The sequence below is a fragment of the Anabrus simplex genome, chromosome 14, assembly GCF_040414725.1.
Source record: "Anabrus simplex isolate iqAnaSimp1 chromosome 14, ASM4041472v1, whole genome shotgun sequence".
In the NCBI taxonomy this organism is placed as follows: Eukaryota; Metazoa; Arthropoda; class Insecta; order Orthoptera; family Tettigoniidae; genus Anabrus; species Anabrus simplex.
Genome location: NC_090278.1, coordinates 77149446 through 77176775, shown reverse-complemented (window position 1 = coordinate 77176775; position 27330 = coordinate 77149446). Strand labels below are relative to the sequence as shown.

Below are 27330 nucleotides of genomic sequence, written 5' to 3'. Positions count from 1 at the left end.
CATACCCTACATCACAGCCTGCACGGTTACTAGGTAACATTGTCTGACCATCCATCCATACCTTACATCAGAGCCAGCACAGTTACTAGGTAACATTGTCTGACCATCCATCCATACCTTACATCAGAGCCAGCACAGTTGCTAGGTAACATTGTCTGACCATCCATCCATACCTTACATCAGAGCCAGCACAGTTGCTAGGTAACATTGTCTGAACATCCATCCATACCTTACATCACAGCCTGCAGGATTGCTAGGTAACATTGTCTGACCATCCATCCATACCTTACATTATATCCTGCACGGTTGCTAGGTAACATTGTCTGACCATCCATCCATACTTCACATCACAGCCTGCACGGTTGCTAGGTAACATTGTCTGACCATCCATCCATACCTTACATCAGAGCCAGCACAGTTGCTAGGTAACATTGTCTGACCATCCATCCATACCTTACATCAGAGCCAGCACAGTTGCTAGGTAACATTGTCTGACCATCCATCCGTAGCTTACATCAGAGCCAGCACAGTTGCTAGGTAACATTGTCTGACCATCCATCCGTAGCTTACATCAGAGCCAGCACAGTTGCTAGGTAACATTGTCTGACCATCCATCCATACCTTACATCAGAGCCAGCACAGTTGCTAGGTAACATTGTCTGACCATCCATCCATACCTTACATCAGAGCCAGCACAGTTGCTAGGTAACACTGTCTGACCATCCATCCATACCTTACATCAGAGCCAGCACAGTTACTAGGTAACATTGTCTGACCATCCATCCGTAGCTCACATCACAGCTGCCACCTTCTACAAGTAATACCCTATGGCATGTTAATGGAAAAGGTGGTCCGGGACGAAGTTGAACATCGTGGCTCGACAATTTGAGCCAGTAGTTTGGCGTGATGACGTTGCCTTTGCTCAGAACAGTTATCAACAAACAGCAGATCATGTTACTGATCAGCAACGACATGGCACATAAAGTAGAAGAAGAAGAAGAAGAAGAAGAAGAAGAAGAAGAAGAAGAAGAAGAAGAACAACAGATTAAATTAAATTATGGTTTCCTTCTGGCAACTTAATTTTTAGTTATAAACAAGGTGTAGTACCCGCGGTTGGCGGAACAATGATAAAGCATGTGCCAAGTTATCTAACTCCCCAGCTACTTTGCGCCAATATTCAGGCAAGATGCAGCAATAATCCCATCTATCGAAGATGAGTGGCATCAGAAGAGACAAATCACATCACACCAATGATCAATGTGGTGTTATTGTTGATCAGTTTCATGAGCTTTCGATATTGTAGGACTTATATTTAGTTTTCTTTTGAGTCTGTGATATCAGAGCATCTAATGTAATGGCAGCCTTCTTTCATGACGCCATCTTGTCTTATTCTTCAAGAAATATTTCCTTTACGGGATTTTTTCCAATTTTCATAATCATCTTTACAATTGTCCTTGTCGATATGGACCGATGACCGCCCGGTTTTACACTTTAAGACATTTATGACAAAAAACAACGCCAGTTAACACGATAAAACAATACAGTATATCCATATCACATTCTTGGCGTTGATTGGACTGAACAACATAAGTCTAAATTCATGAGTTCTTATATTCTCTATTACTTTTGTTATGTAATACTTTTCGATAAGACCAATAACATCTTCTTATATATAAAAATGAATGTTTGTTTGTGTTGTATGTCCGGCGCTCCCTTCTCGCTCCGCCAGCCAGCTACAAGCGCGCCAAGTGTCATTCTTCTAGCCTCGACGCGCAGCCCTCAGTGCGCGTGCCTGAACCGTCGTGTGTGTACTATAAAGCGGACCTCCCAGCCTGTCCAGATGCCCACTTGCCCCGGTGTCCAGCTCCAGAATACACCCTACGTCGAGCACGGAGGCTACTCCTCTTGAAAATGTGCTTCGGCCAGGTGGACTGAATTTCTGGCAGTACGAGGTCTCACCTCTGGTCACCGCTCCTCTTATTCCGCTGCCCATATCCAGTCATACTATTACATATTTCCCTAATTAATGCAAGCTCCCTTAGTTTCGCTAAGTAAGAATTCTTCCAACATTGAACTTGCTTTTATGAACTCAGCAAGGAAGGACTTTCCAAAACATTTATGTCAGTACTTCGGATAGTTTTCGACTATCGACTTTTCTTATCACAAGGACTATCTTTTCTAGATAGAAGTGGATGTAAATACTGCAAACTTGTATATAGTGTACAAAAGATAGACTCTTTCTCAAGATTCTTAATTCATTTTGCTTCAAGTTAAATTTCAGTTTTATTTGTGTAAATAGTGTATTTTGCATTTGAAGCGAATAATAAAGTTGTGTTTTGTAAATCTCAACCTTGGTTACAACAGTTTGTTTGTTTGTTCGTATTCTATAGACTCAAAAACTACTTCACCAATTTCGCTGAAAATTTCATACTTTGTTCTTAATTCTCCTGAGAGGGTTATGGAAGTGGTTTGACATGTTCAGTCCTCACCATTCTCTAGATTTAGACCCTTTGGCAGATCATAATAGGTTAATGTAGGCGAAATATTGAATCTGTCGTACAATGACGAGACAGACTTTATTTGAAGCCTCGCGATGCGAGGAACAAACCTGGGTATGTCCCTAAGGGACCCGAAAATCACATTTCAAGGCCCTAAAATCAACAGTTTTGGAGATATTGTCACCTCAATACCCCGGCTCTAGGGATCGGCTGAAGAAGTCACCCACCGTAACCATGGCAACGTTAAATCAAGGATTGTAGATTATCGAAAAAGACCAATATTAGTGTCGATCCAGAGTTTTCAGGGTCGCTGAGATGAACTGTGGCAAAATATTATAGATGTAATAATAATAATAATAATAATAATGTAAACTTATATATGTAAAATAACATGTCCTGACTGACTGACTGACTGACTGACTGACTGACTGACTGACTAATCATCGCCGAGCCAAAACTAAAAACTGAATATGTTACAGAGATGACAATCAGTATTTGGAATCTCCCTTAAAAATAAAGAAACACGACTTGTTTTGTTTAAAAATATTAATTAATGGCGGGTGAACAGGAGTGACAAACGGGGTGAATTTAAAAAAAAGATTATATCTGCAGTATAATTATCTCAGAAACGTGAATTGTTAAAGACGTGAAAATTGGTATTTGGAATCTCCTGTAAAAGTAAAGAAACATAGATCACTTATTTTTGGGGAAATCCACTTAAGGGGAACTGAAAAAGGGTGTGAGTTTTTAAAATGAGAATATTTTCAGAACATCTCATAAACTTACGATGTTACAGACGTGAAAATTGGTATTTTTAATCTCTTTTGAAAATAGAGAATCATGCATTTTTCAAAATACACTTGGGAGGGGGGGAGGGGTAAAAGAACTGAAAAGGGGATTGAATTCTTTTTATTAGGATAGTGATATCTCAAAAACTGAAGATGGGACACAGGTGAGAATTGGTATTTGGAGTCTCCTTTAAAAATAAAGACACACGTATTTCTTTGTTTTCAGAAAATCCACTTAACGGGATTGAAAGAATTAAAAAAATAGTTGAATTTTATGTATCTTTGTATGAGGATACTTATATCTCAAAAATTGAAGGTGTTACAGATATGAAAATTGATATTTGAAATCTCCTTTAAAAATAAAGACACACGTATTTCTTTGTTTTCAGAAAATCCACTTAACGGGATTGAAAGAATTAAAAAAATAGTTGAATTTTATGTATCTTTGTATGAGGATACTTATATCTCAAAAACTGAAGATGTTACAGATATGAAAATTGATATTTGGAATCTCCTTTAAAAATAAACAGGTATTGTTTCGTTTTCGGAAAATACTATCAAGGGGGATGAAAGAAGTGAAAAATTAGTTTAATTATTTGTATGAGGACACTTGTGTTGTTGTATGTTGGGTATTCAGCCCGAAGGCTGGTTTGATCCTCTGCAACTCCTCCAACAGCTGTCAAATAGCCCAGGCGTCACTGAAGAGGCGTACTAGGGAAATGAGGAGTGAGGTAGTTTCCCGTTGCTTTCCTCACCGAGCCAGCCGTTGCTATTACAAATCAGTCTGCCAAGCCCACTGAAATGCATGCACCAACTGACCCTATGAGCGATATTTTCACACCATTCATAACAGGGACTGGCTGCATAAGCAATGGTATTACTAGCATCACTCATACCTCAGTCACTTTCATATTGTCAAAGCCAAGGATGAGACTTAGACAGGTCAATGAAAGTAACAAATTTGATATAGCCCATATCAGAAGACCTAGTGCACTGTAAACACTAGGTCCTGCCAGCAAAGTCATGAGGACACTTATATCTAAAAGAAACTAAGTATGTTGCAGACGTGAGAATTGGTATTTCGAATCTCCTTTAAAAATAAAGAAACACGTATTTCTTTGTTTTCAGAAAATCGACTTAGTGGGGGGAGGGAGGGTGAAAAAAATGTTACTGAATTGAATTCTGTTTATGAGGATACTTATATCTCAAAAACTGAAGATGTTACAGATGTGGAAATGGGTATTAGGAATCTCTTTTAAAAATGAAGAAACATGTTTTATTGTTTGTTTTCGACTTGAGAGAAGACTGTTTCTAACATGTACAGTTCTATGTCGCATGGTCATCTTAGCCCCAAAAGGCAATATCAAAAAAGTGATTTACAAAGAGTTTCTGGGGTAAATGAAACTCAATTTTTCGGTGAACGTTTATTCTTTAGGGATTTTCAGACAGTGTCTTGGTGCAGTACCGAGGAACGGTTACTTTTAACAAATTACGAAATCCACGCGAGCGAAGCCGCGGGTAACTGTTAGTAGTATTTGAAAATTAAATTTTAGGCGCCTTCCTCTAAACTACCATTTTACTTCGCGTGAATAAAATTATTTATATCCTGGATTGTACAACTTTATTTCCTGATTTTAAATACCATCTTTCATCAAATTCTCTTCAGCCATTTTCTCGTGGTGGGCGTAAAGACAGACAGACAGACAGACAGACAGACAGACAGACAGACAGACAGACAGACAGACAGACAGACAGACAGACATGCCATTCTTTTTTCATTCTGAGCGATGCACTAACAAAACTCTTATTTTTCACACAGATTTTGATGTTATGTCAGCGGTTAATTTTTATTCTACATAAGAAGTACGTCACCATCGGCGAAGAGTACGAAGAGCACAATAACACAGGTCATGAAGAGGGTGCACACCAGGTCGATCCAGACGTTCAGGAAGGTGGACGTTAAGATGGTCAGCGACCAGGCTGATGTGTGCTGATCCTGAAAGAGAAAATATAACTGATACATGTGGTACAAACTAGGTCTGACTGTGGACCCGTTATGTATAAACTGATATGCCAAAAGTATTATTATTATTATTATTATTATTATTATTATTATTATTATTATTATTATTATTATTATTATTATTATTATTATTATTATGTGCGTATGGACCCAACGGATCACGCAAAGCTCTAACGATTCTGTTTTCTGAGTTACCAAACAGCTCTCATCCTTTCTCTGTGGATCTTTTTTCGTTCTTCTGTCCACTTTGCTCCAGTCTTCTTTTTCACTTCGTTCTCTGGTTGCACTTTGCATCCATTAATTTTTTTCCTGTAGAGGTTTCTGTCCGCGGTGTCGTTTGAGTTTATCTGCGCTTTTTCCAGATCCTTCTTCACTTCCAGTACCCATGGGATATTTTTAGATGTTCAATGTAGGTGAGAAATCTTGTGTGTCAGAGTACTTGCCGGCAGTCTGCGAACGTGCCCATAAAAATTCAGACGTCTTTTGCGGATGTCTGCTGCAATGTTAGAAAGCTCTTCTGTCACTTTGCGTGACCTCAGTCTATATCCATCTTCAATTTTTCGGGGGCCGAGAATTTTCCTCAGGATTCTCCTTTCTTCTTTTAAAATGTTTTCTAGGTCACCTTTCCCATTTAGTGTAAGGGTCTCACTGGCATATAAGACTTCGGGCTTTAGTGCTGTATTATAGTGTCTGATTTTTGCATGGCGGGATAAGCACTTTTTATTGTGTATTTGTGAACCCTACCGTTGGCTTTCCAAAATTCTTGTAAGCGAATTTTCTGGGTAGCCTTCTCACCTCCCGTTTGTTCAAGTATTTCTCCCAAGTACTTGAAGTCTGGTACTCTGTTGATTTGCCCATATGCCGTGTTCAAATTTTGGATTTCAAGTTTTGAGCAGAAGAACTTGGTCTTTTCGAAGGAAATTTGTAGGCCAACCTTTCCAGCACATTCACTAAGGGTTTCAATTTGTTTAACGGCTGTAACTACATCATCTGTCCGTATGGCCAGGTCATCTGCAAAAGCGAGGCATGATATCTCAATACCGTCTTTGGGTCGTCCTAGTCGTATGGGGCGCCAGTATCCCATGTCTTTCAATACCTTTTCCCACTCGCGGATGACTTTGTCTAGGACGAGGTTGAAAATAAGCGGAGATAAGCCGTCACCTTGTCGACGCCAGTTTTAATCGGGAATGGTTCAGAGATCTCCCCCATGAATTTAACTTTGGAGATAGTGTCAGTGAGTGTTGCCTTGATGAGGTTGAGGGTCTTGGAATCAAGCCCCAGTTCTTCATGAATAACGAAGAGAGACTGTCGATCAACCGAGTCGTACGCTTTCCTGAAGTCAACAAAAATGCAGATTATTATTATTATTATTATTATTATTATTATTATTATTATTATTATTATTATTATTATTATTACTGTTCTTGGGTTACGCCTACTAGGGACCACGTTCCGATTTCAATTATTCCTCCTTTGTTGTTGTTCCTTCCTTTTCTTCCAATATTCCTTCATTGTTTCACTATGTTCACTTTGAGCTGGTTTTCTTTGCCTCCCTCCCTTGCAATCCTTCCATCTTTAAACCTTTCTTCCTGAAAATTTCTCTTTTCATTACTTCTTCTCTGATGTTGTTTCTTTCCAAGTATTTTCTGATCTCTTGAATCAAGGTGGTTGTTGACTTTTTCTTCCTAAGATACGTGAAGATCTTTTTGGTTAGTCTACTGTAGTCCATTCTGTAAATATGTCCAAAAAATGGCAGTCTCCTCTTCCGTACTGTTATAGATATGGTTTCTATGTTCTGATAAATCTCGTTATTACTTCTTAATCTCCAAAATTCTGTAGTTTTTAGAGGGCCTAATATTTTTTAAATAATTCTTATTTCTAGTAATTCCAATCTTTCAAGTTTATAATTGAGTACAAAGCATTCACTGGCATATAAGCATTCTGGTTTCACAACTGTGTTGTAGTGCTTTATTTTAAGATTTTTAGATAAACATTTTATGTTGTATGCATTTTTTGATCTACCATATTATCTTTCCATTTTGTGTATCCATGCCTCTATAGCAAACCATTTCCTTGGATTGTTTCCCCCAAATATTTGAATTGCTTTACCTTTTCGATTGAACCAACATCTGTTCCTAACAATTTTGGAGCATTTTTTATATACTGTACGTCATGAATTTTGTTTTCTCTGCTGAAATTCTTAAGCCTGCCATGTTGGCTGTGTCTTCCAGAAGATTTACGTGTATTGCTACATTAGCCAGGCTTTCAGAGAATATGGACAAATCACCTGCAAATGCTAGGCAATTTATTGCAACACCTTTGTTCTTTCTCCCCAGCATAAGTGTTAATATATTATTGTGCTTCAGTTTTTTGTTCCAAATTCTCACAACGTTTTCCAAGATGCAGTTGAAAAGGAGTGGAGATAAGCCATCAACTTGTCACCCATAAATTTAACTTTTGAGACTGTGTCTGTAAGTATTATTATTATTATTATTATTATTATTATTATTATTATTATTATTATTATTATTATTATTATTCACAGCACTTACAGAATAATGGAAGCACAGGTAGAAATTGAGTTGGAAGAAGATAAGTTTGACCGTGCGAGTTGGCCGTGCGCGTAGAGGCGCGCGGCTGTGAGCTTGCATCCGGGAGACAGTAGGTTCGAATCCCACTATCGGCAGCCCTGAAGATGGTTTTCCGTGGTTTCCCATTTTCACACCAGGCAAATGCTGGGGCTGTACCTTAATTAAGGCCACGGCCGCTTCCTTCCAACTCCTAGGCCTTTCCTATCCCATCGTCGCCATAACACCTATCTGTGTCGGTGCGACGTAAAGCAAATAGAAAAAAAAAGATAAGTTTGGCTTCATAAGAAATGTTTTTTAGTTTTGTTTTTGCTAGTGCTTTGCGTCGCACCGACACAGATAGGTCTTACTGTATGGTGACAATGGGAGAGGAAAGGCCTAGGAGTTGGAAAGATGCGGCCATGGCCTTAATTAAGATACATCCCCAGAATTTGCCTGGTGTGAAAATGGGAAACCACGGAAAACCATCTTCAGGGTTGCCGACAAGGGGATTCGAACCCACTATCTTTCGGATACAAGCTCACAGTTGCGCGCCTCTAACCGCACGGCCAGCTCACCCGGTTATAACAAATGTAGGAACACGGGAAGCAATCCTAACTTTACGTCTGATCTTAGAGGATCTAATTAAGAACGACGAGCCCACATACATGGCGTTCGTAGATCTAGAAATGAAATGAAATGGCGTATGGCTTTTAGTGCCGGGATTGTCCGAGGACAAGTCCGGCTCGCCAGGTGCAGGTCTTTTGATTTGACTTCCGTAGGCGACCTGCGCGTCGTGATGAGGATGAGATGATGATGAAGACGACACATACATCCAGCCCCAGTGCCAGCGAAATTAACCAATTAAGGTTAAAATTCCCGACCCTGCTGGGAATCGAACCCGAGACCACTGTGACCAAAGGCCAGCACGCTAACCATTTAGCCATGGAACCGGATGTAGATCTAGAAAAGGCATTTGATAGTGTTGACTGGACCAAGATATTTGAATTCTCAAGGTGATGGGGATCAGATACAGAATACGACGAATTATCTACAATATATATCAGTCTGCAGTGATAAGAATCGAGGGATTTGAAAAAGAAGTAGCAATCCAGAAAGGAGTGAGGCAAGGCTGCAGTTTGCTCTCCTGTTTTCATTTTTATATAGAACAGCCGGTAAAGGAAATCAAAGAGGAATTTGGAATGGAAATCACAGTGCAAGGACAGGAAATCAAAACTCTGAGATTTGCTGATGATATTTGTTCTTTTATATAAGACTGCAGAAGATCTGGAGAAATTGCTCAATGGTATGGACAAAGTCTTGGAGAAGGATTACAAGATGAAAGAAAAGTAAGTCCAAAACAAAAGTAATGGAGTGCAGTCGAACGAAGTCAGATGATGCAGGAAATATTAGATTAGGAAATGAAGTCTCAAAGGAAGTAGATGAATATTGTTACTTGAGTAGTAAAATAACTAATGATGGCAGAAGGAAGGAGGACCTAAAATGCAGACTAGCAAGAAAGACCTTTCTTAACCCTCCAAGTGCTGATGGTTTCACTCTTAAGTGCTGAGCATTCTTAAGGCAGTGTGTAGATACATTTAAAAAAAATTATAATAAATACAAATTTGTAACTACATATGGCATATTATATATCAATTTGTTCAGGAAGACCTAGGGAATGAGATAATAGTAGGATATTTTACTTACAAGAATCCAGTAAAAGTATAATGGATGATTAGCCAAACTTTTGAAAAAAAATTTAAAAAATTCCAATTTTTGAGGTTGGTAAGAAGCACTACATTATCTGAAATTAAATTTCAAGACATAAAAAATGTGCCAAATTTCATTACACGCACAATGATATATAATAATAGGAACTTCAATGAATAATAAAAAAGTCACAGGTAAAAAAGACTCGGAGAGAGTCTGTTGTGGTGGGCCATTAGGTCTATATGTGCCCGGTAGGGTTCGCACGTTTGGATTGTCTACATCACTACTTGACGCATGACTATAGTCACGGATATCTAAATTAGGGTCATATCCTTCCCCACTTCCAGAAGAAAAGTCGTTTAATGATAAATCATCAGGAAAATCTTCTACATTACCAATGTCGTCTCCCAAGCTCCTCCACAGTGCTTCTCTAATTGCACTAGAACCACTTAATTCACTCATGTTTATATTATAATAATCACTAAATAAAATAAACCAATTAAAATAGAGTAAATCAGCCACACAATAATCACAAATAGGCTTGCAAACAATAACCTTCAAACGCGCGAAGGAAGCAGACGTAAACAAGACCAGTTACAGCTGACAAGATCGCCGCTTACTGAATTATTTCCCCAACCAACGTACAACAGATAGAGAATTTCATTTCGCAGCGAGAATATTCCTAAAATCGATTGTTATGCCGATTTTAGAAGTTGTTATATCAATTTCACGAATCGTCTCACTGCGAGGGTTAAGAAAATAAATTTGCTGACATGGAACATTGACATAAGGATTAGAAGGATGTTTTGAAGACTTTCACCTGAAGCGTGGCATTGTATTGAAGGCGAACATGGATGATGTATAGCTCAGAAAGAAAGAGAATAGCAGGTTTTGAAATGTGGTGTTACAAAAGAATGCTGAAGGTGAGATGGGTAGATGAAACCAGGAATGAAGTAACACTGAATCGAATTACTGAGAGGAGAATAATTTGAGGAAATTCGACTAGAAGGCAGCCAGGACTTGTGCAGTTGGTTTTGAGGGAAGTGTAGTCAGTAAAAACGGTAGGGGTAGATTAAGGTTAACACAAGATAGGGTGGCATCAAAACAGTCTATGGTCTGATGAGTGAAACAACAGAAATAGAATTGTCAGTCTGGGAGGAAAGGTGACATCAACAGGGATAACGCGCATTTAATAATTTGAAGGCTTGAAGTTGAAACAAAAAGACATCTGTCTCACCTGAAGGGCGTCAAACTCCTGCTTTAGAAGACTCTGCATTCTCGCTGCTCGGATTGTAGCCAGACCGTCCAGTGTCGCTGCCAGGTGTGAGAAGACCGGGCTTCGTGCTGTGGACAGGGGAGATAACTCAATCTTCAAACTGACATATCTAGAGTGCTTGGTGATTTATAAATTCCCAAGGGCTCAAAAACATGGCAACGTCTGTCATTTATTGTATCTGGAAATGATAAACAACTTGAGAAATACACTGCTGTTTGTAGAAAGTGAAACACCAAGACCGAGATCTGTGATCACAACACAATTTATTGCACGTATTAGGAACATGACAAGACAAAAATGATTACAATTACGTCGTGGCATGGAATCAAAGAGCGCCTGAATATGCTGTTGAGGAATACTCTGTCACGCGGTTTGTAGGCGCGTCCATAAATCATCAACAGTGGCTGCAGGAGGACCTGCACGAAGAAGGTGCCGACCGACCATATCCCGGACATGTTCAATGGGTGACATATCCGGCGAACGGGCAGGCCAGGGAGGTAGTGGTATCCGTCGTTCTTCGAAGAAGGCTTGCGCATTTCTCGCAATATGCGGCCGGGCATTGTCATGCTGGAATATGGCCTGCAGGAGAGGCAGTGCCTCGGGCTGTAAAACCTCACTGATGTAACGGTAGCTGTTCAGATTGCCCTCGAGACGTAGGAGGCGAGATCGCATGTTATAGGCAATTGTGCCCCAAACCATCACACTTGGCGTGTGTCCGCTGTGCCGCTCAACAATACAGTTTGCCCGATGGCATTCACCACGGCGGGGTCTAACGCGTATGCAGCCATCACTGTAGGACAAGTTGAAGCCGGACTCGTCCGGAAACACTACATTTTGCCACTCAGCACGCCAGTGTCGGTGTTCACGTGCCCATTGCAGTCTACGGCTCAGTGGAAACATGCGTGCCACCAGTACGCCCTCAGATGACGGCGTCGAACCGTCGATGTAGACATCCCCACACCCGTTGCAGTGCTCCAACGTCGAGCCAACTCCGTGGACGAAGCTGGTCTGTCCGTTACGGCCAAGCGGACAAGATGGCGGTCATCTCGCGCTGTGGTCACATTGTATCGTCCAGTAGCATGTAGGCGCTGTGTACGACGCTCTTCTCTCCACTGGTCCCACATACACCTCACTGTTGGAGCAGCAATGATGCCACGGAACGACAGACCCATCTACCGGAGCCCTATCATTCTGCCCCGTTCGAACGCACTCACATGCTGATATTCCCTCCTGTGATGTCGGCGAGGCACAGTGGCACTAAGGTACACGTTTCCACGTTACACTGCAAACAGAAGGGCACACCATCTCTCTGCAATTAAAAACACTTATTATGGATCCATTGTTCTACATGTCCTCTGATTTTGGAGGGTTTCACTTTCTACAAATAGCAGTGTATTTACACTGACTGACAGAGCAAATGCAACACCAAGAAGGAGTGGTCAGAACTTTATGCCAATTGCAGGGTAGACTGACGTCACTGAGGTATGCTCATGATGTGAAATGCGCCGCTGTGCTGCGCACGTAGCGAACGATAAATGGGACACGGCGTTGGCGAATGGCCCACTTCGTACCGTGATTTCTCAGCCGACAGTCATTGTAGAACGTGTTGTCGTGTGCCACAGGACACGTGTATAGCTAAGAATGCCAGGCCGCCGTCAACGGAGGCATTTCCAGCAGACAGACGACTTTACGAGGGGTATGGTGATCGGGCTGAGAAGGGCAGGTTGGTCGCTTCGTCAAATCGCAGCCGATACCCATAGGGATGTGTCCACGGTGCAGCGCCTGTGGCGAAGATGGTTGGCGCAGGGACATGTGGCACGTGCGAGGGGTCCAGGCGCAGCCCGAGTGACGTCAGCATGCGAGGATCGGCGCATCCGCCGCCAAGCGGTGGCAGCCCCGCACGCCACGTCAACCGCCATTCTTCAGCATGTGCAAGACACCCTGGCTGTTCCAATATCGACCAGAACAATTTCCCGTCGATTGGTTGAAGGAGGCCTGCACTCCCGGCGTCCGCTCAGAAGACTACCATTGACTCCACAGCATAGACGTGCACGCCTGGCATGGTGCCGGGCTAGAGCGACTTGGATGAGGGAATGGCGGAACGTCGTGTTCTCCGATGAGTCACCCTTCTGTTCTGTCAGTGATAGTCATCGCAGACGCGTGTGGCGTCGGCGTGGAGAAAGGTCAAATCCGGCCGTAACTGTGGAGCGCCCTACCGCTAGACAACGCGGCATCATGGTTTGGGGCGCTATTGCGTATGATTCCACGTCACCTCTAGTGCGTATTCAAGGCACGTTAAATACCCACCGCTACGTGCAGCATGTGCTGCGGCCGGTGGCACTCCCGTACCTTCAGGGGCTGCCCAATGCTCTGTTTCAGCAGGATAATGCCCGCCCACACACTGCTCGCATCTCCCAACAGGCTCTACGAGGTGTACAGATGCTTCCGTGGCCAGCGTACTCTCCGGATCTCTCACCAATCGAACACGTGTGGGATCTCATTGGACGCCGTTTGCAAACTCTGCCCCAGCCTCGTATGGACGACCAACTGTGGCAAATGGTTGACAGAGAATGGAGAACCATCCCTCAGGACACCATCCGCACTCTTATTGACTCTGTACCTCGACGTGTTTCTGCGTGCATCGCCGCTCGCGGTGGTCCTACATCCTACTGAGTCGATGCCGTGCGCATTGTGTAATCTGCATATCGGTTTGAAATAAACATCAATTATTCGTCCGTGCCGTCTCTGTTTTTTCCCCAACTTTCATCCCTTTCGAACCACTCCTCCTTGGTGTTGCAATTGCTCTGTCAGTCAGTGTATATCCTTCTAAGATACCTTCTGCTTGGAAGAACGGAGAAATTGCACCTATTTACAAGTAATGGAACGGGAAGGATTGGAACAACTGTTGAGGTATCTCACTGATCAGCGTACCAGGCAAAGTGCTCACTCGTTTTTCTTAAGGGAGGGTGCGATGAGTGGTTGAGAGTAACGTGGAGGAAAAATGGTGTGGTTTCACACCACAGAGGGGCTGTCTAACTCGGAGTTGCCTTTTCTTTTACTTTTGAGAGATAGTGTATGAGAGTCCAATGGCGAAAACTATGCCCTTTTATTGTAGTTCATTCCATGTTAAGAAAACAACATTGCTCTTATGACAACAGGGTTGAATATTGAACGGTTCTGCTCAATACGATCACGGGAAAACGGCGCCACATAAATTTGTGAAATTCAGTACTTAAGTTCAAGGTACAAAGCGGAAGAAAATAAGGTGCAAATTATTTTTATGAACTAAAGAGAACGGGGGGTTTACAGGGGCTATTGTTGGTTTGTGCAGATTCAGAGGTAACTCTCTCTCTTTCTTAGCATTAATCCCGACTTGCAGGGTCAGCTGCTTTGCTACATCTCCTCCATTTCTGTCTGTCGTTGACATCTTCTGGTGTTAAGCCAACACTATGCATGTCTGCCCTGATGTTGTCAGTCCATCTCTTTGCCGGTCTTCCTCGTGGTCTTGTTCCCTCTGGGTTGATGTGGAGCGCTGTTTTGGCAACTGAGTCGTCCTTTTTTCTCATGACGTGGCCGTACCAGCGGAGACGGGCTTCCCTCACTTTGTCTATGATGGGCGCGACACCAAACCTTTGCCGGACGTCCGTGTTCCTTATGTGGTCACATCGGGTCAGCCCCATGGACCATCGAAGCATCTTCATCTCTATGGTTGTCAACATTTGCTCCTGTTGTTTCGTCATGGGGCGACATTCAGTCCCATAGATCGCTGCTGGCCGTACCACACTCTTGTAAACTTTTGTCTTTAGATATTGAGGCATCTTTTTATCACAGATGACTCCAGTGACCTGTCTCCACCTTGAGCCAAGCTGCATTTACCCTCATCCGAGTATCAGAAGTGGTGTCACAGTTTTAGGTGACGACGGATCCCAAGTACTTAAATTGCATGGTCTTCTGCAGGTCTTCTTCACTGATACTTATGGTACCTCTGGTTTTGGGGCCACATTCCAGGTATTCTGTCTTCTGGATATTGAGGTGCAGTTCATTTTCAGCCAGTCTGTCCTTCCAGGTTTGAACCTGATGCTGGAGTTCAGGACGGGTTTCTTGTGCAAGTATCACATCATCGGCATAAAGAAGGGTCCAGGGATGTGAAGTCTGTATGTCAGCTGTTGCCGTATCCATGCAGAGGATGAATAGCAATGGTGAAAGGGCAGAACCTTGATGAACACCCACAGTGATATCGAAAGGCGGAGAGATTCCAGCAGGACTCCGGACGACACTAGTGGAATTGCGATACAGAAGTTGCACCCAGCTTACATACTCTTCAGGGACGCCATGACAGCGAAGAGCTCGCCAAATAAGTTCGTGTGGGATACGGTCGAAAGCCTTTTCTAGGTCTAGAAATGCCATGTGTACACTCTTCTGGCTCTCTCTGTGCTTTTCCATCAAGAGGCGTGTGGCATGGATAGCATCGATGGTACTGCATCCCTTAACAAATCCACACTGGTTTGGTGTTACAGAGACAATACATCTGAGTCTGCTGCCAAGTACACGTTCAAAGATCTTGAAAGTATGACAGAATCAGAGGTAGCTATGGCACATAAAAAACCTCACCATTGAAGTGTAAGGCAAATTGGGGGAGAAAATAGAACAATAATATTTTTATGGGCTCGAGGAGTGAGGAATGTATTTAAATGCATTTAATAAACTTCCCAGGCAACGCGGGATACTACTGTGCTGTCGTATAATAGTAAAAATGAAATGCGGTTGTAAATAAACCGTGGTAAAATTAAAATGCGCTTAAGAAAGAACAGCTAAATAACAAAACCAAGCACAAATGAAATACACGGCAAATCTTCTTATCAGTATAAATTATGCCATGACGTATCGCTGCACACCACAACACCAAAATCTTCAGTAACAACTTCTGTACAGTACGAAAATAATAGAACACACACAAATACTATGAAATACACAACCAACTCTCACTCAACACAAGATAAGTACGCACTGAATGAAAGCGTAAAAACACACACGCAACACGTAAATACTGCAGATGACTTCACTACAGAAGTGAGCTGCCGGCGGTTCGCAGAGTGAGGGACTACACGAGGCTTGTACCAGAGCAGCACAGAAGAAGGAAAATGAAGGAAGGTAACGAAGCGATGGCTGTTCCTGCCATTGTGCTTCCTCCCTACGAATATGTTTATGAAAAAGAAAATGTTATGTAGTTATGTTAATAACTCAGGGCAAAAATGCCTCATCTTCTTATATATCTTTCATAATACTTTACAAAGTAGAGTATTATGTCCCTTAATTACGAGGAATTATGGGTGTCTAAGAGGGGGTGTGTTCACTCCTTGTAGGTCCATAAGATATCTTAGCGTGGAATGAACTACAATCTGTTTCCGAGAAAACCCGATGATTCGGAAAAATCTCCATTGTACTGCACTGGCGAGCGAGAAGACAATCTGTCATGGAAGCGGTTATTTGCCGCATGTCAGAGTCCGAGGAATTTGGAAACACAGGACGGAAATCTCTCTCTAACAAACAGACCTTGTAATTATTCAGTAAGAAATTGATTGAATTTGGAAAAGACCGAATCAGTCATCTTTTCGTCGCAACAGCGCAAGCTGTACTGATCTAATAATGCTGAAACCTGCCATGGACGTAGACAACGCTGCCATCCAGCGGCTGCTGAGCACACAACGACAACTTAAAGACAATTAAAGTAAACTTGCAGATACTTAATGACTTGCCTATGTATTGTACCTCCAGGACAGATGTTTGTCCAGTCTTAAGCCGAGATACTTGATCTTATTTGTCCAGGACACTGGAACATGGTTAATAGTAAGATGACCACATTTAGGCCGTCTTTTGGTGAAAATAACTGCCCGAGTTTTAGCGGCATTGATTCTCACCTCATTTTGGACGCACCGCTTTCAAAAAGACGATTTCCAGTGGTGTAGCGCGGAGATAGCATGTCCATTTCTCCTCCTAGAGGTGTAAATTGCAATGTCATCTGCGCACTGCTGAACTTCCACTCCTTGATGGGTTGGAAGACCATTTAAAGTATACTCCGGGCCACCTTTTGAACATAAAGAAGCGGAAGTGACGTTATTGCCTTGTCACACTCTACGGTTGATTGTCATATGAACTAGCGTGCGATTGAAACTGGTACTCCAACACTATAACTAGAGCCCGGAATTTTATGCATCAATAGGTTAGAATGCAAACTTACTGAAGCGAGAAGCAAGTATAGTCTACCTTCACAACGACTATGCTATGGGGTTTTCATAAATATTAGGGGTACGGCCCAACAGAACCCGTATAATTTATGTTACACTTTCTACATTGTGGAAGAGCGGGTGACCGACATTTCCTACTAACCAAATTAGTTTGCAATCTATTCCATTACCGCATGAAAATCCTGACTTTAACTATAACACAGCACACCGGTTTTAACTTGAGCACATTTGAAAGAATTAATGCTTTAACGTATTCGTGGAGTCTCATGCCGCCCCAACTGTTTTAAACGGACTATGGTAGTAACTGCATCAATATGGTCAAGTGAGTAAGTATGGCAGCTCTGCATTGGTAACAGCATTGCCGTAACTCGTGCTGACAGGTGGTATCAAACGCGAGCCCCCTTGCCCCTCTTTTAGCAAGTGCCAACGCTGTAGGCGCAGCCTCTCTCTTCCGCTTTAGTCTGCTCAAAAGGCGGCCCGAGGAACACTGACTTATCAGTTTACACAGACTGTACCACCATACTTACTGACACCTTCCAGCCTCTTGACGTCATCTGCTGTTGCCAGATATAACTGAGACACCTTCCAGAACATGAAGGCTGCAACCACCAGTGGGATGAGGATCCAGGCGTTCTGCATGGCCGCCAGTATTATAATACCAGTAGCGACAAAGACTATCTGAGGAAAGAGATCACAGGTAACACAGAGCAAGGCATTCCAAATAATCATTTATTATACACTAGCTGCAATACAAGCCACTGATGGGACAATCCTATAGCATGCGCAATGTTATCTAACTCCCCAGCTGTTTTACTCAGGACACAGCAATAATCCCATCTATGGGAGATGGGTGGCAGCAGAAGAGACAAATCACAAAATCACATCACAACAATCAATAGTCAAATTATTGATTATTTTTATAAGCTTTCGATATTTTAGGCCTTTACATTTAGTTCTCTTCCCACTCTGCGATATTAGGGCATCGAATGTAGAGAGAGGGATGGAGGGAGTCATTCCTTTCTTCCTTCCTTGCTCCTTCCTTACTGACTGACTGACTGACTGACTGACTGATTGACTCTCTCTCCTCTTATTCTTCGAGCAATCGTTCCTTTACGATTTGTCTAATTTTTATAATCATCTTCATATTTTTCCTTGTCGATATTGACCGATGACCGCGCGGTTTTATACCTTAAGACAATCGTGACAAAACCCATCGCCAGTTAACATGACTGAACAATATTTCCATGTCAACAATGCTCGGCATTGATATGGAATAAGCAACAACAGTCTAGATTCATGAAATCTATTATCATAGTCGGTACGGTAAAACTGCACAAGACATAAATGACCAGATATTGCATTCTCTATAACTTTTGTTATGTAGTACATCACGACAGGACCAATAACATAGATATAGAAAATTGAATTTTAGGCGCCTTCTCGTGAACCACCATTTCACCCAGCGTGAATAACATTATTTATAACCAGGACTGTAGCACCTTATTCTCAGGCTTTGCACACCGATTTTCATTAAATTCTGTTTACCCACTTTCTCGTGGTTGATATGGACTTGGCAATAAAAACAGATATTCATGAATATCTCTGTTTTCATAGCCTGTATGGTAAAATATATAAGACAAAAATGATTGGAAATTTAATTCTATATAACTTTAGTTATGCAATATTTATATATTTTTTTGCTAGGGGCTTTATGTCGCACCGACACAGATAGGTCTTATGGCGACGATGCAATATTTATAGATAGAACCACTAATAACATAGACATTTGAGAATTAAATTTCAAGCCTTCCCCTAAACTACCATTTGACTTAGCCTGAATAAAATTATTTATAGCCCAGATTGTAGTGCCCCAATCTCCGAATTCATTTACCAATTTTCATTAAATTATCTTCAGACATTTTCTTGTGATGCGCGAATATACATACATATACACATGACGGAAAATTAAAATGCATTTCCTTGTTACTGTGGATACGACTGATACAGGAGTACCTTCTTTTTAAATTCTGAGCAATTTACAAACAAAACTCTTATATACTGTATATATATATACATATAAGATAGATTAGGACTTACCTGAACAGCTACCAACAACAGAAATGGTATCATCTCATCGACAGTTCCAACGTCCTTGGAGAAGCGGTTCATGATCCGGCCTGAAGAAACAGAGAATACCTACATTTCGTGTGCCAATAATGTATGTTAGTTAGTAATTAGTTAAGGATTAGAATAGGGACGTTAAGGTCTGGGCTACGGATAAGTACGGGCGGATTGTATAGATTGTATAGTTATGTTTGTCATCTCTATGGAAATTAGGCGAGGGGTTCCACAAGGCTCTGTGTTGTCCCCATTATTATTCAACATCTACTCGGGAGCTGTATTTAAGCGAGTAGCAGATACAGTGTTGGGAAATGAAATGGCGTATGGCTTTTGGTGCCGGAAGTGTCCGAGGACAAGTTCAGCTTGCCAGGTGCAAATCTTTTCATTTGACTCCCGTAGGTGACTTGCACATCGTGATGAGGATGGAATGAGGATTAACGCATAGACGTAGCCCCGTGCCAATGTAATTAAGGAATTATGATTAAAATTGACAACCCTGCCGGGAATCGAACCCGGGACTCCTGTGACCAAACGCCAGCACGCTAACCATTTAGCCATGAAGCCGAACACAGTAGTGTGAATCAAGGTCAATGGAGAACTAATACGCATGCTCAGATATGCAGCCGACACAGTAAAAACCTATTACCATACTTAGATAATATAGTTGGGGAAGGAATGGTACAGGTAGCCCTTCTCTGGCCGCTTAGAAGTCCCGGTCTCACTCCAATTGACTACCTCCTCAGGGGGTATATTGACAACATTGTTTATGATGAGAATATACGTAATAGAGTCATTTAAGTTCGTCGGCTGGTCGTCTAGTGTCGCTGTGGTGCACCACATCACAGGATGTTGTCGTGGCAGTTCTTTTCTACTCGCAGAAAGAGACAGTTGCATACTTACAGCGTAAGCAGAACTACCGTCTTTGTTGTGAGGGGAAAAAGACGCAAATTGACAGGTCAAAAGATTATGTGATCTTTGAACTATTAGCGCCAGTCCACGAACATATTGACTGTGTTACATAGGTGTACACTGTATTGCCTACACTGTAGGCTCCTGTCCAATAAGTTATTGACTGCAGTACATAGATGTACACTGCGTTGCCTACATTGTAGGCTCCAGTCCAAGAACTTCTTGACTATAATACATGAGTGTATGCCGTGTTGCCTACACTGTAGGTGCCAGTTCAAAAACTTCTAGATTCTAACACATGAATGTCTGCCTTGGTGCCTACACTGTAGGCGCTAGTACGAACTTACTGACTACTAGTATAATTAAACAACAGAAACCACGAGTTTGCTCTCTGAGTGATCTGATCTGTAAATTAAATGTCTGTGAAACACAACATGGGTATAACGACCTTGTTGAAAACAAATAAGTAATGGCGTGCTCCTGTACATGAATGAGCGAAAGTCAATACTATCACAGTCTCAAGGGTCAACAGAGACCTAATTTACTGCCAAGTAGACCAAAACGTTTTGTGTATTTTTTATCTGCACAAGACCAGTAATGAATCAAAACGACAAGTCTGAGTCAACAAGAGCAACAGAAGTTAATGACTTCCAGAGAAATTTCCTGCCATTTGGGGCATTAGTTAAAATGAAATAATTTTCTAAGAATTCGTACTCACCGGATGGATTTGTGTCGAAAAATCTCATGGTTGTATGTAGAACAGAGGAGAACATCTTTTCGTGCAGGCCTTTTGAAGATCTTGTGCAGAGATCAACAAGGAAGTTAGTTCTGAGGGCCATGATCAGAGTGCTGCCCGCAACGAGAGCTGTGTATATCCATAAATATCTCTCTGAGACAGCCTGCTCTTGGGTAAACCCCTCTGTTGAATTCACGTGCGTGTTGGTGTTAGAGGAAACTTCCTTGAAAGTGGTGTTAAAATAATGCAATTTCTTGTGGATTAACTCGTTCTGTTGCGCAGACTTATCGGAAACTTTTTCTGTTTTCCGTATATCGGTTATATTTCTCGCTGTAGAACTCGCTGTACTTTTTGGAAGAGATGAAGTTGTTGTTGAATAATTTTGTGAAACACTTGTTTTCACCGTTGAAGTTGACGATGCAAAATTTTCTTGTGACACCACAATATTTTCCTGGCTTGAATTTGCCGTGCTGTTCAGATGAAGTTTCTCAGTTGATATTTCCAGATTTGATGGGGTCTTGGACATATTCATTCCGTTGGATGTTTCGTTTCTGCCTTGATCGGACGAATTAATTTGCATGTTTGTTTGGGTAGTTGTGCTGTATATCGTGACAGGCCCTCCAGACACGAAATCTGATCGTGCTTCCGTTCTAGTGTTAACAGATACAGCAGGATCTCTATCGGAAACATCACTAGGTGGCAATGAATTACTTATATTCATATCACTATTATTTGTTTCTAGGATTATTGCTTCTTTGTCTTTAGATTTATCCTTTTGTAGTTCATTCGTGCTCCATTCTACAGTCCTATTTTCGTCAATTCCTCTCCTTCTTACAGCATGAACTTTACTGTCATTTTTATTATTAACAGTGCCTGCATCGTGATTTGACTGGCGAGTTTCGTTTCTGTCCAACCTTGATGCGGTCTTGCCCACAATTTTAATTTCACTTGACGAAATTCCTTCTCCTTGAACAGTTTTAAATTCTCCTAGATTTTCAGCCGTACTGGTTTTTAGTGAGGGGAAATCATATTCTGCCTCTACAGTAGTTGCCTCATGCCTGGTGTTCGAGTTTGTTAAATTCGGTTTTTCAGTTGATGTTGGTTCAAGTCCATCGCGAGCTTTTAACATATTTGCAGATGTCAAATGGGAGTTATGGAATGTTACAGCAAGTATTTCAGTTGGTAGACTTCGTTCCGTTGCCAAGGACATTCCCTGACCAGGTTTCAAAATTGTCCTGTTATTAACTTCCGTGAATGTTGGTGTTGTGGAGAAACTTTCTTTCACATGAGGCAATCTTTTCACAGAAGTGTCATTTTCCAAACTTTCATTCGTCTTATGATCACGTAATACTGCAAGAGTTCCATTATTAATGTTCGACACTTGTCGAGGAGTTGTATGTTTCAAAACCTGCTCATTGTTTAGCACATTAATGTCACTTGAATTCAAGTTATGTTGCCGCGATAAACTGTGATTCACTGCCAGTTCAAGTCCTTGAGTATTATTTTTCAGAAGCGTCGCTTTATCCAAACCTCCACCACGAGATTCTTGCAACGATGTCAGATTCTGAGTAACTGCCATGTTTCCCTCACTCTTTGAATTGTTTACTAACGCGTTATCTGTTAACATTCTAAAGTCACTGCTATTTACACTCGTATTATCTCCAGATGACACATTCTTAATTAATCGTTCTTGACCCAAGAAATTAAAATCACTACTGTTCAATACCCGTGATTGATTATAACTTATTCCTTCCGGAACAGGTGATGATGTCGTTACATTTGCAAATCTGAAGTCGCTGTTATCAGATCTTTGTAGCAGCGATGAACTGTTATCTAAAACAGTTTTTCCTGTTAATAAAGAGGTACCATGTAACTGGCTAGAATCACTGTCATTCTTCACTAGCATTGATGATCCGTTAAGGCTTGCTATGGCGTTATCTGGAACGGATATGTTCCTTAGTAGCAGGTTAGTATCACTGTTATTCGAAGTACCCGTTCCTTGAACTCCACTAACTGGATGGTTGCTATTCAATCCTGGGAGCAATGATACAGTGCTACTCTCGTAACCGGTTGAGTTCTTACTGGTTGAGTCACTGTCGTTCCAGCCCCGCAGTGACGGCGGCAGAGTGTGATGTTCGTGACGAGTTACAGTGGCGTGCTTCAGGTTGTTGAGAATGTACTTCATGTCCAGTGTTTCCAGGATCTCGATGGCACTCACGATCATCTCCGACGCCGAGTGGTTTCTGTGATGAGGGACGTGCGTTGCTTTCGGAGTGTGCGAGATGTTTTCCTTCCTTACTTCTGGTGGTGGTGCTATAGTGAAGTTCTTCCTCACGTTCACCTGGTTGATCCTGGAAACAGAAACAACAGTAATACACCAGTGGCGGCTCGTGAGTTTTGAGACTAAGGTTTCAATCGAAGGTAAAAGAAATATGTATAACAAGTGGCCTACATCTGGTCCAACCAGTGACTTCGTGGAGAAAGAATTAAATTTGTATTCCATTTTAGCCGTCTGAAAATAGGAATTAAATAAAAAAAGCAATTTATAAAACACCTGTTTCTTTATCGCCTAATTCTTTCCTTTAATCTCTTTACTGTCAATCTTTACCTCTCTGTAATTTTCATTTTTTGTAAATTTTTTGGCCCGCCCACTTTTAATTCTCAATCGCCGCTGCTCGGTCCAACTGCTATATTTCTCCTTAGCGAAAATCAAAACATTACAGTATATTCGTTATGCTACAACCCGCAATCCATGCTTTCCTCTCCTACATATTGGGTCATCGAAAAGGAATTCCGATATTTAAAAAATATGCTGCTTAAGGTTGGATGGACATGTTGAGGTGATTACGATCTCAAAGAGATAAGAAAAGTAGGGAGTTTTTTTGAAATCGAAGCTAGTAGTCATTGCGGGACCTTCACATGTTAATGCAACCCTTGCTATGATTAGCGCGTCTCCACGTGTGCTGTGTAGCCACGTCACTACGATGTGGTTCGTTCATTAGAAAGCTCGTTGGGGACGTTTACACGGATATGTTTGAGACTTGTTTTCCCTCAGATACAACAAATCGAACAAGAAACCAATGTCCGTGTTATTTTTATGCAAGGAGAGGCGCCGCCGCATTTCAAGGCAAATGCACGCGACGTGCTGAATGCTCGGTTTCCGAGTGGTTTGACTGGTAGAGGTTGTCCTATTCCTTGGCCGCCTTAAAGGCTCCAATCTCCCTCCAATGGGCTGCTTCTTGTGGGGATACATTAGGAACATTCTTCATGTGAGAATATACTTAGTAGAGTCATGAAGTTCGTGGAATGTCATGTCAGTTCTTCGCCAGTCCCGACAAGAGACTGGTGTGTGCACACAGTATAAGCAGAACTATGGTCTCTGTTGTGTACGGTGGATGAATGTCAGCTGCGGAAATTGAGAATGTTTGAGCACCAGGAAAATTTTAAGTTCTGAAAAAAATTAGGCTAATCTGCTAGCGAAACGTTTTACATGATCAAGTCGAAATCGCCCGAACAACCACAGTGGGAAAATGTTTCGAAAAGGCAGATCAAAACTATGAGACTTTTGAACGGTTATCACCAGTCCACGAACATGTTGGCTATAGTACACCTACACTGTATGTGTCAGTACACGAACTTCTTTACTGTACTCGTACATGAGTGTTTGCTGTGTTGCCTACACTGCAGGTGTCAGTACACGAACTTCTTTACTGTACTCGTACATGACTGTTTGCTGTGTTGCCTACACTGTAGGTGTCAGTACACGAACTTCTTTACTGTACTCGTACATGACTGCTTGCTGTGTTGCCTACACTGCAGGTGTCAGTACACGAACTTCTTTACTGTACTCGTACATGACTGTTTGCTGTGTTGCATACACTGCAGGTGTCAGTACACGAACTTCTTTACTGTACTCGTACACAAGTGTTTGCTGTGTTGCCTACACTGCAGGTGTCAGTACACGAACTTCTTTACTGTACTCGTACATGAGTGTTTGCTGTGTTGCCTACACTGCAGGTGTCAGTACACGAACTTCTTTACTGTACTCGTACATGAGTGTTTGCTGTGTTGCCTACACTGCAGGTGTCAGTACACGAACTTCTTTACTGTACTCGTACACAAGTGTTTGCTGTGTTGCCTACACTGCAGGTGTCAGTACACGAACTTCTTTATTGTACTCGTACACGAGTGTTTGCTGTGTTGCCTACACTGCAGGTGTCATTACACGAACTTCTTTACCGTACTCGTACATGAGTGTTTGCTGTGTTGCCTACACTGCAGGTGTCAGTACACGAACTTCTTTATTGTACTCGTACACGAGTGTTTGCTGTGTTGCCTACACTGCAGGTGTCAGTACACGAACTTCTTTATTGTACTCGTACACGAGTGTTTGCTGTGTTGCCTACATTGCAGGTGTCAGTACACGAACTTCTTTATTGTACTCGTACACGAGTGTTTGCTGTGTTGCCTACACTGCAGGTGTCATTACACGAACTTCTTTACTGTACTCGTACATGACTGTTTGCTGTGTTGCCTACACTGCAGGTGTCAGTACACGAACTTCTTTACTGTACTCGTACACAAGTGTTTGCTGTGTTGCCTACACTGTAGGTGTCAGTACACGAACTTCTTTACTGTACTCGTACACAAGTGTTTGCTGTGTTGCCTACACTGCAGGTGTCAGTACACGAACTCCTTTACTGTACTCGTACACGAGTGTTTGCTGTGTTGCCTACATTGCAGGTGTCAGTACACGAACTTCTTTACTGTACTCGTACATGAGTGTTTGCTGTGTTGCCTACACTGTAGGTGTCAGTACATGAACTTCTTTACTGTACTCGTACATGAGTGTTTGCTGTGTTGCCTACACTGCAGGTGTCAGTACACGAACTTCTTTACTGTATTCGTACATGAGTGTTTGCTGTGTTGCCTACACTGCAGGTGTCAGTACACGAACTTCTTTACTGTACTCGTACATGAGTGTTTGCTGTGTTGCCTACACTGCAGGTGTCAGTACACGAACTTCTTTACTGTACTCGTACATGAGTGTTTGCTGTGTTGCCTACACTGCAGGTGTCAGTACACGAACTTCTTTACTGTACTCGTACACAAGTGTTTGCTGTGTGGCCTACACTGCAGGTGTCAGTAAACGAATTTCTTTACTGTACTCGTATATGAGTGTTTGCTGTGTTGCCTACACTGCAGGTGTCAATACACGAATTTCTTTACTGTACTCGTACACGAGTGTTTGCTGTGTTGCCTACACTGCAGGTGTCAGTACACGAACTCCTTTACTGTACTCGTACATGAGTGTTTGCTGTGTTGCCTACACTTCAGGTGTCAGTACACGAACTTCTTTACTGTACTCGTACATGAGTGTTTTCTGTGTTGCCTACACTGCAGGTGTCAGTACACGAACTTCTTTACTGTACTCGTACATGAGTGTTTGCTGTGTTGCCTACATTGCAGGTGTCAGTACACGAACTTCTTTACTGTACTCGTACATGAGTGTTTGCTGTGTTGCCTACACTGCAGGTGTCAGTACACGAACTTCTTTACTGTACTCGTACATGAGTGTTTGCTGTGTTGCCTACACTGCAGGTGTCAGTACACGAACTTCTTTACTGTACTCGTACACAAGTGTTTGCTGTGTTGCCTACACTGTAGGTGTCAGTACACGAACTTCTTTACTGTACTCGTACATGAGTGTTTGCTGTGTTGCCTACACTGCAGGTGTCAGTACACGAACTTCTTTACTGTACTCGTACATGAGTGTTTGCTGTGTTGCCTACACTTCAGGTGTCAGTACACGAACTTCTTTACTGTACTCGTACATGAGTGTTTGCTGTGTTGCCTACACTGCAGGTGTCAGTACACGAACTTCTTTACTGTACTCGTATATGAGTGTTTGCTGTGTTGCCTACACTGTAGGTGTCAGTACATGAACTTCTTTACTGTACTCGTACATAGTGTTTTCTGTGTTGCCTACACTGTAGGTGTCAGTACATGAACTTCTTTACTGTACTCGTACATGACTGTTTGCTGTGTTGCCTACACTGCAGGTGTCAGTACACGAACTTCTTTACTGTACTCGTACATGAGTGTTTGCTGTGTTGCCTACACTGCAGGTGTCAGTAAACGAACTTCTTTACTGTAGTGGTACCTGATTTAATGCGTCTCAGACAAAGGGTGACTACTGCCATCCCAAGTGTCCCTCCAGACATGCTCTAACATACGAGGCAAAAAACTCATTATCGATACGATGTCTGTGGTGCCACTGATGGAGGCACATGTAGAAATATTTCCTCCTCAATTTAAGACCAGAATCTGCTCAGTATGTTCATCCAACTTGAAGCCGCATTTTTCAGCTACTACGGTCACATCCTGTGCAGTCATAATTCTGCTTTAAAGTAATATACAAACTAATCACGTACAGATAATACTTTTTGAGCAGTAA

General features: G+C 42.0%; 1 protein-coding gene across 3 annotated transcripts in view; it reads right to left on the bottom strand.

Moving 5' to 3' along the window:
- Positions 1 to 27330, bottom strand: part of LOC136885259 (ATP-binding cassette sub-family C member 4) — a 100072-nt gene that overhangs the window by 25097 nt on the left and 47645 nt on the right. For all 3 annotated transcript variants that reach the window (XM_067157737.2, XM_067157738.2, XM_067157739.2), the window contains 5 exons: positions 20856 to 23224; positions 19205 to 19284; positions 17635 to 17785; positions 10824 to 10930; positions 5159 to 5282 (listed from right to left, as the gene is read on the bottom strand). In XM_067157737.2, the coding sequence (XP_067013838.2) occupies positions 5159 to 5282; positions 10824 to 10930; positions 17635 to 17785; positions 19205 to 19284; positions 20856 to 23224 (2831 nt within the window). The remainder of the gene's footprint in view (positions 1 to 5158; positions 5283 to 10823; positions 10931 to 17634; positions 17786 to 19204; positions 19285 to 20855; positions 23225 to 27330) is intronic.